Raw genomic sequence first — 13,739 nt, 5'->3', positions numbered from 1 at the left:
ATAGACACAGTGGACTGTACAATAAAATGAATTTCAAGTGATACTATTGCGACCAGATGATCTATAAACCTGTGATGCTAAGATGGAACTATCAAAAATACCGTATTCCTATTTCCTGTCTGGTAAGCTTCAGCACAGACCACTCTCCCAGAGCGACGTCAATCCGTCTCGCAAGGCCGCAACAACAGCCACTCGAACCATGATACCCCTTGAACCCGCTCACTAGCCCGCTCAACGATGTCAAAGCCGACCGCAAACTGGGAAAAGCTCGGCGACAAATTCTATCGCAAAATTCAGCTCTACACCGCCGTATTCGATCAGGATCTCGAGCTCGAGAACTACAATGTGGTGGGGGCTCCATACAGCGGCGCTGTAGGTATGGATTCCACACATGCGGACGGAGCGCATACACTTTCGAGAAATTGGTGCTGACTTGGAACAGCTATCTACCGAAATGAAGAAAAGATCCATACGTACCGGAGCGCTGGCTCAGCGAAAGCTAGTATCGATATCTACAGTTGTGCCGGCAAACTGCTCAGGAGTATAGGTGTACGTGAAGGCAGGCTTTACCTAGGGGGATGCGGACATACTGACTTCTACTAGTGGGACAAAGGAACGATAAAGGACGTAGGGTGGGGCGAAGACGAGAAACTCCTCGTTGTCACCGAGGACGGAGCCGTGAGATGTTACTACGATCTGCAGGGTGACTTTATACCTTTCACACTAGGCCATGTAAGACCGCACTCCTACACTCTCCACGCCCAGATTAATTGACTATCTCAGGGAGCTGAAGAACACGGTGTTGTATCCTGCAAGTTCTATTCTTCAGGATTTGTTGCACTGCTAGGTAACAACCATCTGGTTTCCGTCTCGAACTACAATGAGCCTCGGCCCAAATTGCTTGCGATTCCCCCTCCAGAACCCGTCGTATCATGGGCGATAATACCACCGGCTTACTCCCTTTCACGATCTGTTGAAGTCATTCTAGCCATTGGGACAACTTTGTATGTTGTGGATGCTACCGACGCAGAGGACCGTGATTTCAGCGCTGGACCTTTCCGTCACATTAGCGTTTCTCCGAAGGGCGAATTCCTGGCATTTTACACAGACGATGGGAAGGTATGGGTTGTGAGTGGAGATTGGAGCGAGAAACTGTCGGAATATAGTTCTCGTGCGAAGACAGTACCAAAGGATATGCAATGGTGCGGCAGCAATGCAGTGGCCCTGGCTTGGGAAGATGAAGTTCACCTCATTGGGCCAAGAAGCGCAGCCATGAAATATTATTACGATACCTGGGTTCATCTGTTGCCGGATGTGGACGGTCTGCGACTGCTGACGAACGATGTCTGCGAATACTTGCAAAAGGTTCCCGACGAGACCGTTGAAGTCTTCCGTCTAGGTTCCGATGCGCCCGCTGCACACTTGCTTGAAGCATCCTCTCTGCTGGAACAGAAGTCGCCCAAAGCAGACGACTTGATTCAACTCATTAGACCCTCTCTCGCCGAAGCGGTGGATACTTGCGTCAAGGCGGCCGGCCAAGAATATAACATTCACTGGCAAAAGGCGCTCTTGAAAGCTGCATCATACGGAAAGTCTGTCCTCGATCTTTACAGTTCTGATGACTTCGTCGACATGTGCGAGACTCTACGCGTACTGAATGCAGCTCGGTTTTACGAAATTGGTCTTCCCCTTTCTTACGATCAATTCAAGAGATTGACCCCAGAACGACTCATCGAACGACTTACCAACCGTCACGAGTACTTGACGACGATCAGAATAGCCGAATATCTGCATCTTTCAACCTCACATATACATGTCCACTGGGCGCAACAGAAAGTGCGACATTCGGTAGCCGACGAAGAAACAATCTGCAAACTCATCGTCACAAAACTACACAACAAACCTGGCGTATCATTCGAGGAGATTGCCCGAGCCGCATATGACGAGGGTCGTGTGCGCCTTGCTACTGAGCTTTTGAACTACGAACCACGGGCAGGCAAACAAGTACCACTTCTGCTAGGCATGAAGGAAGATATGATCGCCCTTGACAAGGCCATCGAATCTGGGGATACAGACCTAATCTTCCATGTCCTTCGCTATCTTCGCAAATCTCTTCCCCTCGCCTCCTTCTTCCGCGTCATCAACACTCGCCCAGTCGCCACCGCCCTCGTCGAATCGTCCGCGTGGGATAGTGATCGCGACCTCCTTAAAGACCTCTATTACCAAGATGACCGCCGTCTCGATGGCTGCAACCTCCTCCTATCCGAAGCACTCTCCCAAAACGACCTCCACGCATCCCTCGACAAACTCAAACTCGCCTCCAAATACCTCCAAGACAGCAAAGACCACACATTCCAACGCCAACAACTCGACGACGCCCAAAAGCTCCTCCGCCTCCAAGAACAGTTCGAGAAAGACCTCGCGCCCTCTAGCTCTAATGCACCGCTCTCCTCAAGCGTAGACAAGTTCGTCGGCCTATCAGCCAACGAAACAATCTTCACGCTCATCCGCGCAAACCACAATAAACGCGCCCAGAAAGTCCAATCTGAATTCAAGATTCCAGACAAAACATACACATGGCTTCGTCTGCGCGCGCTTGTCGCAGCGAGACACTGGAATGAACTCGAAGAAATTAGTAAGACGAAGAAGAGTGCTATCGGCTGGGAACCCTTCTTCAAGGAAATTCTGGCTGCGGGGAACACGCGCGTCGCGAGCGTGTTCATTCCTAAATGTACGAGCCTGAGCCCCGCGGAACGAGCGGAGATGTGGGCGAAGTGTGGGTTGTTAGTCAAGGCGGGAGAGGAGGCTGTGAAGGCGAAAGATAGGGCGCTCCTAGAGGAAATTAAGAGTAAGGCGAGTGGGAGTGCGACGGTCGAGTTGGAGCGTATGTTGAGCATGATGGGCCAAGGCAAGCGATAGAGCCTTTCTCAGACTTTTGTAGAAATATCGATTTAGCATTTACTGAATATCAAACATAAGATCGTAGATCTAAACTTAACAAACCAATGTAAACAAACGCTTTTTCCCTCCTTCTAGGAATCCACAACATCTTATTTCGCACCACCCCATTCCCTCCACCATTCGTAAACTGCAATACCACCCGCAGTCTGCACATTCAGACTCCTCGTTACGCCCACAGTCCTGATCTCCACACACCTATCCACGACCGCCAAAACCTCCGCCGTGATACCTCCCTTCTCACTACCAAGCACGAGCACGCATTTCTTCGGCAGCGTTCCGTCACCCTTGAAGTCAACATTGCCACCAGCCTTCGCAACCTCCGCCGCGGGGTCTTCGCCAAGTATGCCACTCCTATCCGTCTGTTCTACACCGACAACCTCGTATCCGCTTCGCTTCATGCTGATGAGGAACTCAGGCACGCCTGCAATCTTGAGCTCGCGGATCGGAAGGTGCTTGTGGCTCGTGACAGCCGTAGACTGGAAGTCCTTGCTACCTGTGCATCTCGTGTCGTTGACGTAGAGGGCTTCAAGGCCGAAGGACTCAGAGATGCGGGATAGGCCGCCGAGATTCGTTGGGTTGTCGATTAGGGAGGCGACGAGGAGGACGGAGGCCGGGCGGACTTTCGATGCGGATGGGGGGCCGGCCGAGGGAAGAAGTGATGCGAGATCGAATCCGGATTTGGTTTGGAGGGGTGCGGTAGGGAGGTCTGCTGTTGTTGTGGTAGTTGGTTGAGAAGTTGTGGAGACAATTGGTAGAGTGATTTCGTTGTCCTTGGATGCTCCGAGACTTATGCGGGCAGCTGGGGTTGAAAAGCCGGAAGCGCTGTCTTCGTTCCAGAGTGTCTCAAAATCTTCACCTGCAACGTATTGGCGGTCTGGGCTTTCGATGGTAAGATACTTTCCCTGGAAAATATCGACGAGGGTGAAATCTTCAACAGCGTCGAGGCGAAGGGTTCTAATCGTTGTCGCCGGGCTATTAAATTTGTCCAAGCTGCGGATATACTTGTTCAGCGCGCTGAAAGCAGGGTTTTCGGTGATGCTGGTCCATCTCTTCTCCTCAGCGATACCATAGATGATTGGGAATGACCAATGGGCTTCGTGCCGGATGTGAACTTTAGGGCTTGCTGAGAAAGGAATGAATAATGTGACGAGATGATGAGTGAACTGTTCGGAGTCAAGGAATGGAGTAGCAAGTACAGCTAGCTTGATCAAAGAGGCGATTTGAACAGGCACAGTATCGTCTAGGCTCTCTAAGTCGGGTAGAATTCTCTGTGCAAGCTGCGGAAAGCGGTAGTAAATTCGGGAGATGATCCATTCAATGAGATAGCGGTAGCGAGGCCATTGTTCAATGATCAGCATGCTCATGAAGGTATCGAGATACCAAACAGCGTCTTGTTCGTCTACGCATGACTCCACAAGGAGTAGCATCGCCTGGAGCTGCAATGTATCTTTCCATTTGCTGATGATTGGGATCGGGCGTTTCTGGGTCCTCCATGGCTCGAGTAGTCGTTTCAATAATCTTTTAGCCACTTGAATCTCGCTCTCTGGGAACCGGATGAGGAGATCAATCAGGCAGGCATAGGCATGCCATTCACGCTTCCCGTAGTATAGCTGGTATGTTTGGCTCGCGTTGTACTGTGTTAGCATCTCTGCGGAGGCCACTTCGAAAAGAAACTCCTTCTTGGCCAATGGTGGATTCTCTATTATACTGACGAGAAAATCCTCGAACGGTAAGATTTCGATGATTTTGGGGTTCAATAAACCAGCCTTTCGTAACGAGTCTGCGAAGGTCGATAGCAGGTACGAACGACCTCCCGACATGTGCCACAGCTGCTCCATGGCTTTGACAAGAAGAGTAGTCAACGAGTCAAGACCCGGACCATCTGCTTCATGGGTTTGCTCGCTGACGCAAATATCTATACACTGTGCATGGAAGAACAAGGCTGGGATGCCGACCGCAACAGGTCGACGAAATTCTTGCCTGTCTGCTTCCTCCCACAGTGCTTCTAGTATTGTGTACAACGTGCCATGCTGCGACTCTTCTAATGTAGTTGAATCTAATATCGAGGAGACTTGGTCACAATACGATACGAAGTCGTTGCCCTGAATGATTGTATGCTTTGTCTCTTCAAGAAGAGTAAGCAAGGATTGTAAAGAATGCAAGTCTTTGGTGCCATTTGTAGGGTTTGTCTCTTTGAAGGTTTGCAGTTGTTGCTCTTTTTCATTGCTTTTGATTGAGATGTACTTGGCCTCCAACTCCTTTAATCCGGGCACGTATTCGGCGTTTTCACCACTATTGATGTTATGGACACAGCTCCTACTGACCATTGCACAGAGTGTCAAGCACAGCTCCGTTGCAATTTCAGGTAGTCCCGGGAGTCGAGAGATCTTGTAGACAAGCTGAAGTTCATCAGCTCCCAGGTTTGCATACGAAGGGTCATTCTCATGCTCGAAAAGTGCGTCTTTGAGGCCCTCAAGGATGTAGATGATTGCATAGTGGAACAATTTTCCACCGGCGGCGAAGATGAAGTTGAGAATATCAACAAACAGATTTCTCCGGTCCGTAGGTTTGGGTATAGCCTGAAGGGACACAGAAAGAACATCAGCCAAAGCCTGCCCGTGGGTGCAGACTGTCTCGCTCCTGGTAGAAATAAGTGAGTGTGTGAAAAGGCTGCCTTGAGTTGCCCAGGGAAGAAACCCCTCTATGAGAAATTGCGCATGTTCTTCAAGTGGTCCTTTTTGGTGGACAACAAAATCAATGTACCAATTGCCGACGATCTTTCGAGCACCATCCTGAACGTGCGGATGTAGAACACCTGAAAGAAGAGCGGTTGTCCAAACGCTGCTAATCAGGGAACCGGAGACGAAGAGACTAGTCAGACCCGGCAAAGAGGCCTGAATTTGGTTGGGATATCGGTCAAGCACGATAGTTTCGAACAGAGAGCTGTACTTCTCGTATTGCGCTGAATACTCGGACCGTCTATCGACCTCCAAGACCATAAAAGGTACGTTGATGTCACGCCGGGCTAGGACCAATGACTGTCGAAGAATACCAAGACAATACTTGCGTTGTTCGGCAAAGCCTGAAAGTAAGCCAATTCGAAGAAGTCTCCAGTATGCGGGTTGATAGATCGCATCTATGTCAACGTCTTGGGAGGACGCGAGGGATATCCACTGGAACCAAGTCCTGAATATACGAGAGGAATCCGTGTTGAAATAGCTGGAAGGTAAATTTTCCAACCTGTTCCAGAGACTTCCACTGGGAAAAAGACTTTGTGTGCTTGGAAGATCAGTTGTCCAGCAAGGAGGTTTTGAATCATCATCTGGATGGAAAACGACGACTGGGCCTTCTAGCAGTGTAAACAAGCCGGACAGTGTTTCCTGAACTGGTCCATCGAGGTCGTCGTGTCCAAGGAGTTCAAGTAGTAACTGGATCAGGTCATTGGTGACAAAATGAGGCCTTTGAGAGGGTAGCCAGAAGGAACACTTGAGAAACCTAAGAAAAGAGAGAACTACTGAAAGCTGATCCCGGACGGAGGGATCATCAGAATCTTGGGAAATCAAGGGTCTAAAGTCTTGCAATGATACAAAAAGCCTATGGAATACTTGCTGCCCGATTCGAAAGTCACCCGAGCAGATGTCGGCGAGACCATACAGGAAATCGTGATCATCGGGCTGACTTGGTATACTCGCGTGGATGAAGTTTACAATCTGGTTTTGCTTGCTAATCTACGGTGCTGTCAGAGGCTTGCAGTCTAGACATAACCGTTTCGAACCGACTCACAAGTCTCTCGGCTTGCTCGCTCGATGCGAGCAATCGAATGCATGCCCGTAGTGCATCAGTATCTATTACTGCGGATGCCTCGACTCGACGCCAGAAACTCTCAAATATCGCAAGCCGTGCGTCCACGTCCAGATGGCTTAATATAACGTCGTACTCAGACATTCTTGCTACGGTACCTAGTTGGGCACAGAAGAACACGTTCGATATCGAGCCAAGAGGCACAAGCCACAAGATCAGCCACTCTGTTTTGTGATTGAAGACGCGTTTACTTCTGTGTAACTATCGGAGTTTGGCCCCTGGAATGCTCCTTGGAGACGGTTGCTGGGGAGTGAAGACACGCGCTCAATCGGTCCCTTCACTTTGTCGCGTTCATCCTAATTCTTCATACACGAAATCGATCAGTCAATCAGAGCCACACACGTCGACATCGCTGCGCTGGCCCGGTGGAGTCGATTATCGAGTCGTCGAGAAATTTGTGTGGGTTTCCGTAGTCTTGGCAGAGTGACGTCGAAGCAAGCCAATCGCCGTAATCGCCAGCCGTTGCCCGAGGCAACCCTGGCGGTGTCAACAATCGCGCCCATGCACAACCTCTATATCCTCAAGTCGCAGCAACTCCTCCAAGAATTCCGCTCGTTACTGCTGGAACGCACCATGAATCCGAGAATGTATGCGGGTATACACTCCTCATCGGCCTCCGCGCCCTCTATGCGACTATCTGAGCCCATCGCGCTGATGGCGCCCCCGCCAATGGCCGACGACCCAGGCAATGTTAAGGTCGTCGTACGATGCAGAGCCTTTTTAAAACGAGGTCAGTGAATATATTATATACTTATGCACTGGTCGAGTGCTGATTATCAAAAGAAAAAGAAAAGGGCACCCAGTGCCTGATTCGCATGGATCCGGCAACACAGAAGACTACCCTCCACGCCCCAATAGAAGTCGACTGCAACTCCAACACTCGCCGGGTCTATGAAGATAAAGAATTCACATTTGATAAATCATTCTGGTCGCACGACGAGGCTGATCCTCATTATGCTCACCAGGAGGACGTATATCGCTCGTTTGGCGAAGAATTTCTTGATCACAATTTTGACGGCTATCATACCTGCATCTTTGCCTACGGCCAGACTGGTTCGGGAAAAAGTTACACAATGATGGGAACGCCCGAACAACCCGGTTTGATCCCAAGAACGTGCGAAGAGCTGTTCGAGCGCATCCAAAACGAGCCGTCACCCAATACCAGTTACCACGTTCACGTAACCTACTTCGAAGTGTACAACGAGCATGTGCGGGATTTGTTGGTGCCCCGAACCAACCCTCCCATCTACTTGAAGATCAGAGAAAGTCAAACAGATGGTGTATACGTGCAAGGGTTGACTGAGGCAGAAGTCAAATGCTATGCCGACGTGGAACGATTGATGAAGGTTGGGGATTTGAGTCGAACTGTCGCGGCTACTAAGATGAACGATACATCATCTCGTTCCCATGCTGTATTCACTATTCGACTCAAGCAAATCCAGCACTCCCTTCTCAGTGACGAAACCATTGAGCGAACTGCCCGCATGCGTCTCGTGGATCTTGCGGGCTCAGAACGTGCGAAGTCAACCGAGGCTTCAGGACAACGACTGAAGGAAGGCGGCCAGATCAACAAGTCTCTCACAACTCTTGGGCGTGTTATTGCAGCTCTCGCAGACCCGCGTCGTCAAGGCGCCAAAGGACGACGACCCAGGGATGTGGTACCCTACAGAGATTCCGTTCTAACATGGCTCCTCAAAGACAGCCTTGGAGGAAACAGTAAAACGGCCATGGTCGCCTGTATTGCTCCTGCAGACTACGATGAAACTCTTAGCACGCTACGATACGCAGACCAAGCCAAACGCATTCGCACTCGTGCTAGTGTCAATCAAGATTGCATGTCTACCGCGCAGCGCGATGCTCAGATTTCGGAAATGGCAGAGCAGATTCGCTCCCTTCAAGTTTCTGTGAACGCAGCATCACAACGCAAGCGCGAAGAAGCGACTGAGCTCGAAGAGTATCAGCGACAAGTCACGATCATGCAGCGACTGATGGTAGAGAGCCGTCAAGTTTCGGACTGTAAGATCCGAGCGTTGACAAGCGAAGTGGAGGATCTCAGACCGAGAGCTGCGGCTCTGCAATCAGAGAACGAGGCTCTTAGACGACACTTGGCTCTTGCTCTGGGAGAACTGAAGAATCCCATTGTCTTGCCACCGCCACAACATCCCTTGGGGTCACCCGATTTCGAACAAGAAGAGTGGGGTGATCGAGGATTCGTTGAAGGTGATGGTAAAGATAACAATATTCCCATTGCCGAAGACGACCTTAGTGACGATAGCGCTGATGAGGACTCAGGATATGACGAGGGTAATGATGACTTTGCGGTTGAACTGCAACAAGAAGCCGAAGAGTTTTTAAAGGATCTCGGTCTTTTCAGGAGGAAGGTGGGAGGCGATGTAGACCGCTTTGGTCTGAAAGAAAAACTAGGTGACATCCTAGGTGACATGGTCGTTCATTGAGATCGTGACAAGCACACTCTGGTTGTACAGACTTATCTTCGGGGCGATGGATTATTATGCATATCATTGGAATTGTTATGGGACTGGTATCTTAGGTTTGCATTGAGCGATGGTGTTCAGGATTGTAGCACTGTTGTTTTTCTGGATGAAGGAAGTCTCTGTAGCGTTGTTTTCGTAGTACAGCAGTATATAGCGCTCGGTGCAATGCACCAAAAATGTACACATTCACTCACAATACTCATCTCTCGTCTATGACTTGAACGTGATCACTTGCTAAGTTCATCAACGAGCATATAGAATCGGGTTGGCGAGAAAATGACTGTTAGCCCATATACCTCCTCTTGTGTTGTGGAATACTTTTCCTAAATTCCCTAAAGTCAATGTCATCTCACGCAGGGAAGATCGTAAGCTGCCTCTGTGAAACATGCAGGTTGGGGCCAGCATTTATTTTCGCCCCCACGCACTCATCCAGCCTCCCCTAAATCCTACCAACGGGTCATCTTCTAGAGCATGTAACATCACACCTACAGAGAACCTCAGAGATTTCCAAGTTGCGTGAATAACTACTACCCCCTTTGGCATATTGATAGGACTACGTGGGAGTGTGCGACTTGCTTGCTAGCTAGCTAGATGCCGAGATCAGATGGCTTCGGTAACAACAACAGCCATCACGGCGACAACAGGGCTGCTATCGGCGACCATAGCACCCCAGTCCGAAGAATGGAATGGGGACGAATTTTCAAATAATTTGTTCAGTGATCTAGCGCCTCTATTGACATTGTTTGGCGAACAGGTTTGTTCCCAGCAAACGCAAACGATGTTCTGGTCCTCGTTGATAGCTTTCAGGTCACTAAGCAATTCTTGACTATGTCGATGGGATGGGCTGACAATGTACTTGTCTCCATGGGACCTTTGGGGATTCTCACCGTCATCGTCAGCGCGATTCGAGTCGGTGGAGTTAGGAAATTGAAAGCTCTGATCGGCCGGTAATCAATAGTTGTTTGAACACATATGCAATTCGAAACCACTAACATGGTGTGAAGCGCACGAGAGAGCCAGGCCACTGCTGAACAGGAACTACTTTCCTCGACCTCGGACAACGTCTGCGAGCTCTGGAGCGGAGAAGAAACCATCCGTCAGATAGGAAAACCGGGGACCAAAGAACTCGTCCTGGTAAACAGTAAAGAAAACGGCATACAGCTGGTGGATCTGCAACATGCTGTGATGAAAGGCTGGTTGCAAGAAGAAAATATGCCATCGCGCACAATGAACACCGGCCGTGGCGGCTCTGCTCCATGGTCAGAGTTGGTCAGCGTTTCATCTTCCCGCGCCAGTTATTTCAGAGATTTGAAAGACTTAACAGAGCAAAATCCCAACATTGCGTTGAATATAGATTCATCTACAGCAAGTCGCAAAGAATTGTGGACGTGGGCCATCTTTGGCGTCGTGCTACAGTCTTTAGCACTGGTTGTTCCAGGTCTGGCGACCTATCTTTGGAAGTTCCCCAAAGCTTCGGAGCCGGTTCAAAGTTATGCTTACCCGTGCTTCCTTATCGGTACATGCATCGTCAATCTGGGATTACTGTTATGTTCCCATGTGATAGAAGGAGTCACGCTTGAAAGAACATTCTGTCCTACACCAGAAGGTGAGGATAAGATCTTACACATCTTTCGACTGCAGAAAGCTTGTTCAGTAGGAGACCAATCGTTTCAAGGATTCGCTATTTTCAACCAACCGGGAAACAAAACAATAAGAACGTCCAGGTTACAATACGCCAAAGGAGACGAGGAGGCACACTACTCGAACATCCGCATGGATCGTCTCGATGCGGAAAGCGATGGAAGCATACAACCTGAAACTCAACAGCAGGCCGAATTCTTAGACGAGGATCGCGAGGAATCAGGACAGTATAGCAGACTTGCGGCATTCTCTTCCGCCTTTGCGATCGTGGGTTTCGTGTGTCAGTTTGTTGGACTTCGCGGGCTCCACTGGTCAGCGACAATTCTTCAGCTTGGCATCACTGTTGTCATGACGGGTGTCAGGTCCTGGGTCAGGCGCGGACTTGCAGCGGATCCGATAAGTGTCAAGTTGCCGAGTAATAGGGAGTCAATACATATGGTGCTCCTTTTTGAAGCTCTAATGGACGCCGGCAAGCCGCTTGATCATTTGATTAAAACAAGGCTTGCAAGAAAAATACTGCTTGAGCAAAGATGGGAGCTGAGAACAGGCACCTACCAGATGCTCGAGGCGGACTACGCGAGTAGCACAGAAAGTGTCGATAGCAATCATGAGCCGACGCCAGGGAACAATTCGAATGCGCCGGCAGCGTCAGAAAAGGAAGAGACAGAAAATCCGGCAAGCCAAACAAACCCAGTCAAGACTTTTATGAATATACAGCTACTGGTAGAAGATCGAAATTATATTTACGGCCATAGTATTTGTGTTTCTCGAGCTATCGAGAAAACTTTCAAACTTATGGACGACTTACGAGCAAATGGACAGATAAGATTAAAATGGATGTCCAAATGGGACAAAGTCACTTGGGCACACAGTGTAGTCAGCCATTACCCTTGGACTCACAAATCGAAGACCTCCGTCATCGAACTTGAATGTGAGCACAGCGGACATGACACCATTCCAAAGGCACCAAAGGAAATATTCGCAGTTCTGAGTCTTTGGATCGATGCATTGAAACAACGCGACGCACGGTATTTCTCACTCAACGATGAAGAGTTAGACATGCACGAAGATCATAACTATGTTAGGATCTTAGGAGACATTGAAGAGTTCGGGAATGACTTGAAGGGGCTTCTTCACTGGCTACCGGGCTTGCTCGTCACGCCTGCTGGCTGGCCGAACGGGCCTAACTTAATGGGACTTCCCGAGCACGTTAGAAAGGGCTTCAAGGGACGTCCAGTGGCGGAGTCCCCAGTATTTGGGCTGTCTGTGATGATGGAAACAAAGTATAACTCACTTGACTCTTGAGTACTGTGATGACGACGCTGACATATCAATGCCAGTACGGAATGGTGCGATCCAGGAAAAGATCTACTCAACAACAGCAACAACATCATAAATTGGCAGGCACCCAGAGTGCCATGGAGGAGCGAGAGAGATTTATGCAATCCCACATATCTGATTTCACTGTCTTCCTTGCCCATAGAAAGCCAATGTGCATTAGAGATCTACAGTGGCTTCATCAACTCTATTGCCAGTCAAGTTGAACATATCGATGGCCACATGTCCGCGACAACCGATGAGTTCGCAAACACCAATCTCGGTTCATCTGAGATCTGGGTCAATAGTGTCATGCTTAGCCTCGCTCAGGTTTTAGTCGATTCTGGTCTTGTGCCGAATATAGAGGAGGCAAACATTGTCGTCATACCACCGTTTGCGAGAAGAAGACTGCTTCCAGGACAAGAGGAAGATGGAAGTTCAAGTAGTACAGATCATAACTCTGGACGTGATGGTGCATCTGTCCAAAACGCAGCCCTAACAGGGATTGAGAACGACGAGGACGAGGATGATGAGGTACCTGATCTCGTGTCGACCTGACATAGCAAGTTTCGACTCCCTGAAGGTGCCCTGGGTTAGTTACTCGCTACCGAGTGCGAGCTGGCTTAATTTATACGAGCTTATTGTCATGTGTCTCGCGTTTTCGAAAGTGTCTGGTTAAAACTCGAAACGCGTTGAGCCTTTGACAGCCCAGACCTGTACATAGAAGCAGATGATGAGGTCTAATAGGATTGGAGCAATCTTCTCTTGTGACATCTGTTAAATGTGGCTTACTGATTAAATTGGCTATTGGGGACCTGGAACAAGTCCATAACCATATTAGACACGAAGGCGTAGAATCAGCGAATTCAAAGTATCATGAAGAACGAAGAGAAAATGGATACTAATATACAATAAGCAGCACATAATTTACGAACCTTGTTCAACTGGCATTCACAATGGGCACGTCGACTCAAGACTTGCGAAGTTAGCTACGCCACACATTCGCAGCATTGATGCCACATCAAAATCATCTGGAAGATGTCGAAGGCGGCAATCAAGCCTGAACGCTTGATCAGTGCGAGAACAATGCTCTGAAACGTCCGCCTTCTTCGATACCATCGTACTCTATCTTTTTATGTACGCTCAGGCATGTATATTGTCTACATAGATGACGCCCTGTATCCAAAACCCCGGTACCAGATCGCGACGATACAGATTAAAAGATCGAGCCCAAGAGCCCACAAACAATCGTAGAATCCATCTCCCTCGCCCGATCCCAAATGCAGGACCACATACATCTAATCAATCTCGGCTCTCCCAAATCAACTCACACATCCTTCCTGCAAACAATCTCCCCTCGCGTAAACGACGAAATCCACCCCTGGAAATAAATTGCGTGAAGCAAAATCCTTCACCACAGGTTAGGCATTGTGGCCTCTGCACGCGCACTCGGATGCGGCCACG

General features: G+C 49.2%; 4 protein-coding genes across 4 annotated transcripts; 3 read left to right on the top strand and 1 right to left on the bottom strand.

The window, feature by feature from the left end:
- The first annotated feature begins 197 nt into the window (after positions 1-197).
- On the top strand, positions 198-3,026 carry BU24DRAFT_397601 (vacuolar protein sorting-associated protein 16). Its single transcript, XM_033525350.1, has 4 exons — positions 198-376; positions 443-549; positions 604-732; positions 784-3,026. Exons 1-4 carry the CDS (start codon positions 238-240, stop codon positions 2,917-2,919), a joined length of 2,511 nt encoding a protein of 836 aa, XP_033379560.1. The 5' UTR covers positions 198-237; the 3' UTR covers positions 2,920-3,026.
- Positions 3,027-3,050: 24 nt separating this feature from the next.
- BU24DRAFT_397600 (uncharacterized protein) lies at positions 3,051-7,205 on the bottom strand (the record flags this gene model as incomplete). The annotated part of the gene is made up of 2 exons (XM_033525349.1): positions 6,745-7,205; positions 3,051-6,689 (listed from the first exon to the last, which is right to left on the bottom strand). Exons 1-2 carry the CDS (start codon positions 6,904-6,906, stop codon positions 3,051-3,053), a joined length of 3,801 nt encoding a protein of 1,266 aa, XP_033379559.1. The 5' UTR covers positions 6,907-7,205.
- Positions 7,206-7,476: 271 nt separating this feature from the next.
- Positions 7,477-9,278, top strand: BU24DRAFT_354609 (kinesin-domain-containing protein; the record flags this gene model as incomplete). Its single annotated transcript, XM_033523823.1, has 2 exons — positions 7,477-7,552; positions 7,606-9,278. The coding sequence occupies 2 exons, from the start codon at positions 7,477-7,479 to the stop codon at positions 9,276-9,278; spliced, it is 1,749 nt and encodes a 582-aa protein (XP_033379558.1).
- Positions 9,279-9,807: 529 nt separating this feature from the next.
- BU24DRAFT_495443 (uncharacterized protein) lies at positions 9,808-13,031 on the top strand. Its single transcript, XM_033534128.1, has 4 exons — positions 9,808-10,071; positions 10,125-10,264; positions 10,322-12,241; positions 12,299-13,031. Exons 1-4 carry the CDS (start codon positions 9,922-9,924, stop codon positions 12,831-12,833), a joined length of 2,745 nt encoding a protein of 914 aa, XP_033379557.1. The 5' UTR covers positions 9,808-9,921; the 3' UTR covers positions 12,834-13,031.
- Positions 13,032-13,739: the final 708 nt, after the last annotated feature.

Source organism: Aaosphaeria arxii (genome assembly GCF_010015735.1).
Source record: "Aaosphaeria arxii CBS 175.79 unplaced genomic scaffold BU24scaffold_9, whole genome shotgun sequence".
In the NCBI taxonomy this organism is placed as follows: domain Eukaryota; kingdom Fungi; phylum Ascomycota; class Dothideomycetes; order Pleosporales; genus Aaosphaeria; species Aaosphaeria arxii.
This window is presented reverse-complemented; position numbering and strand designations above follow the sequence as displayed.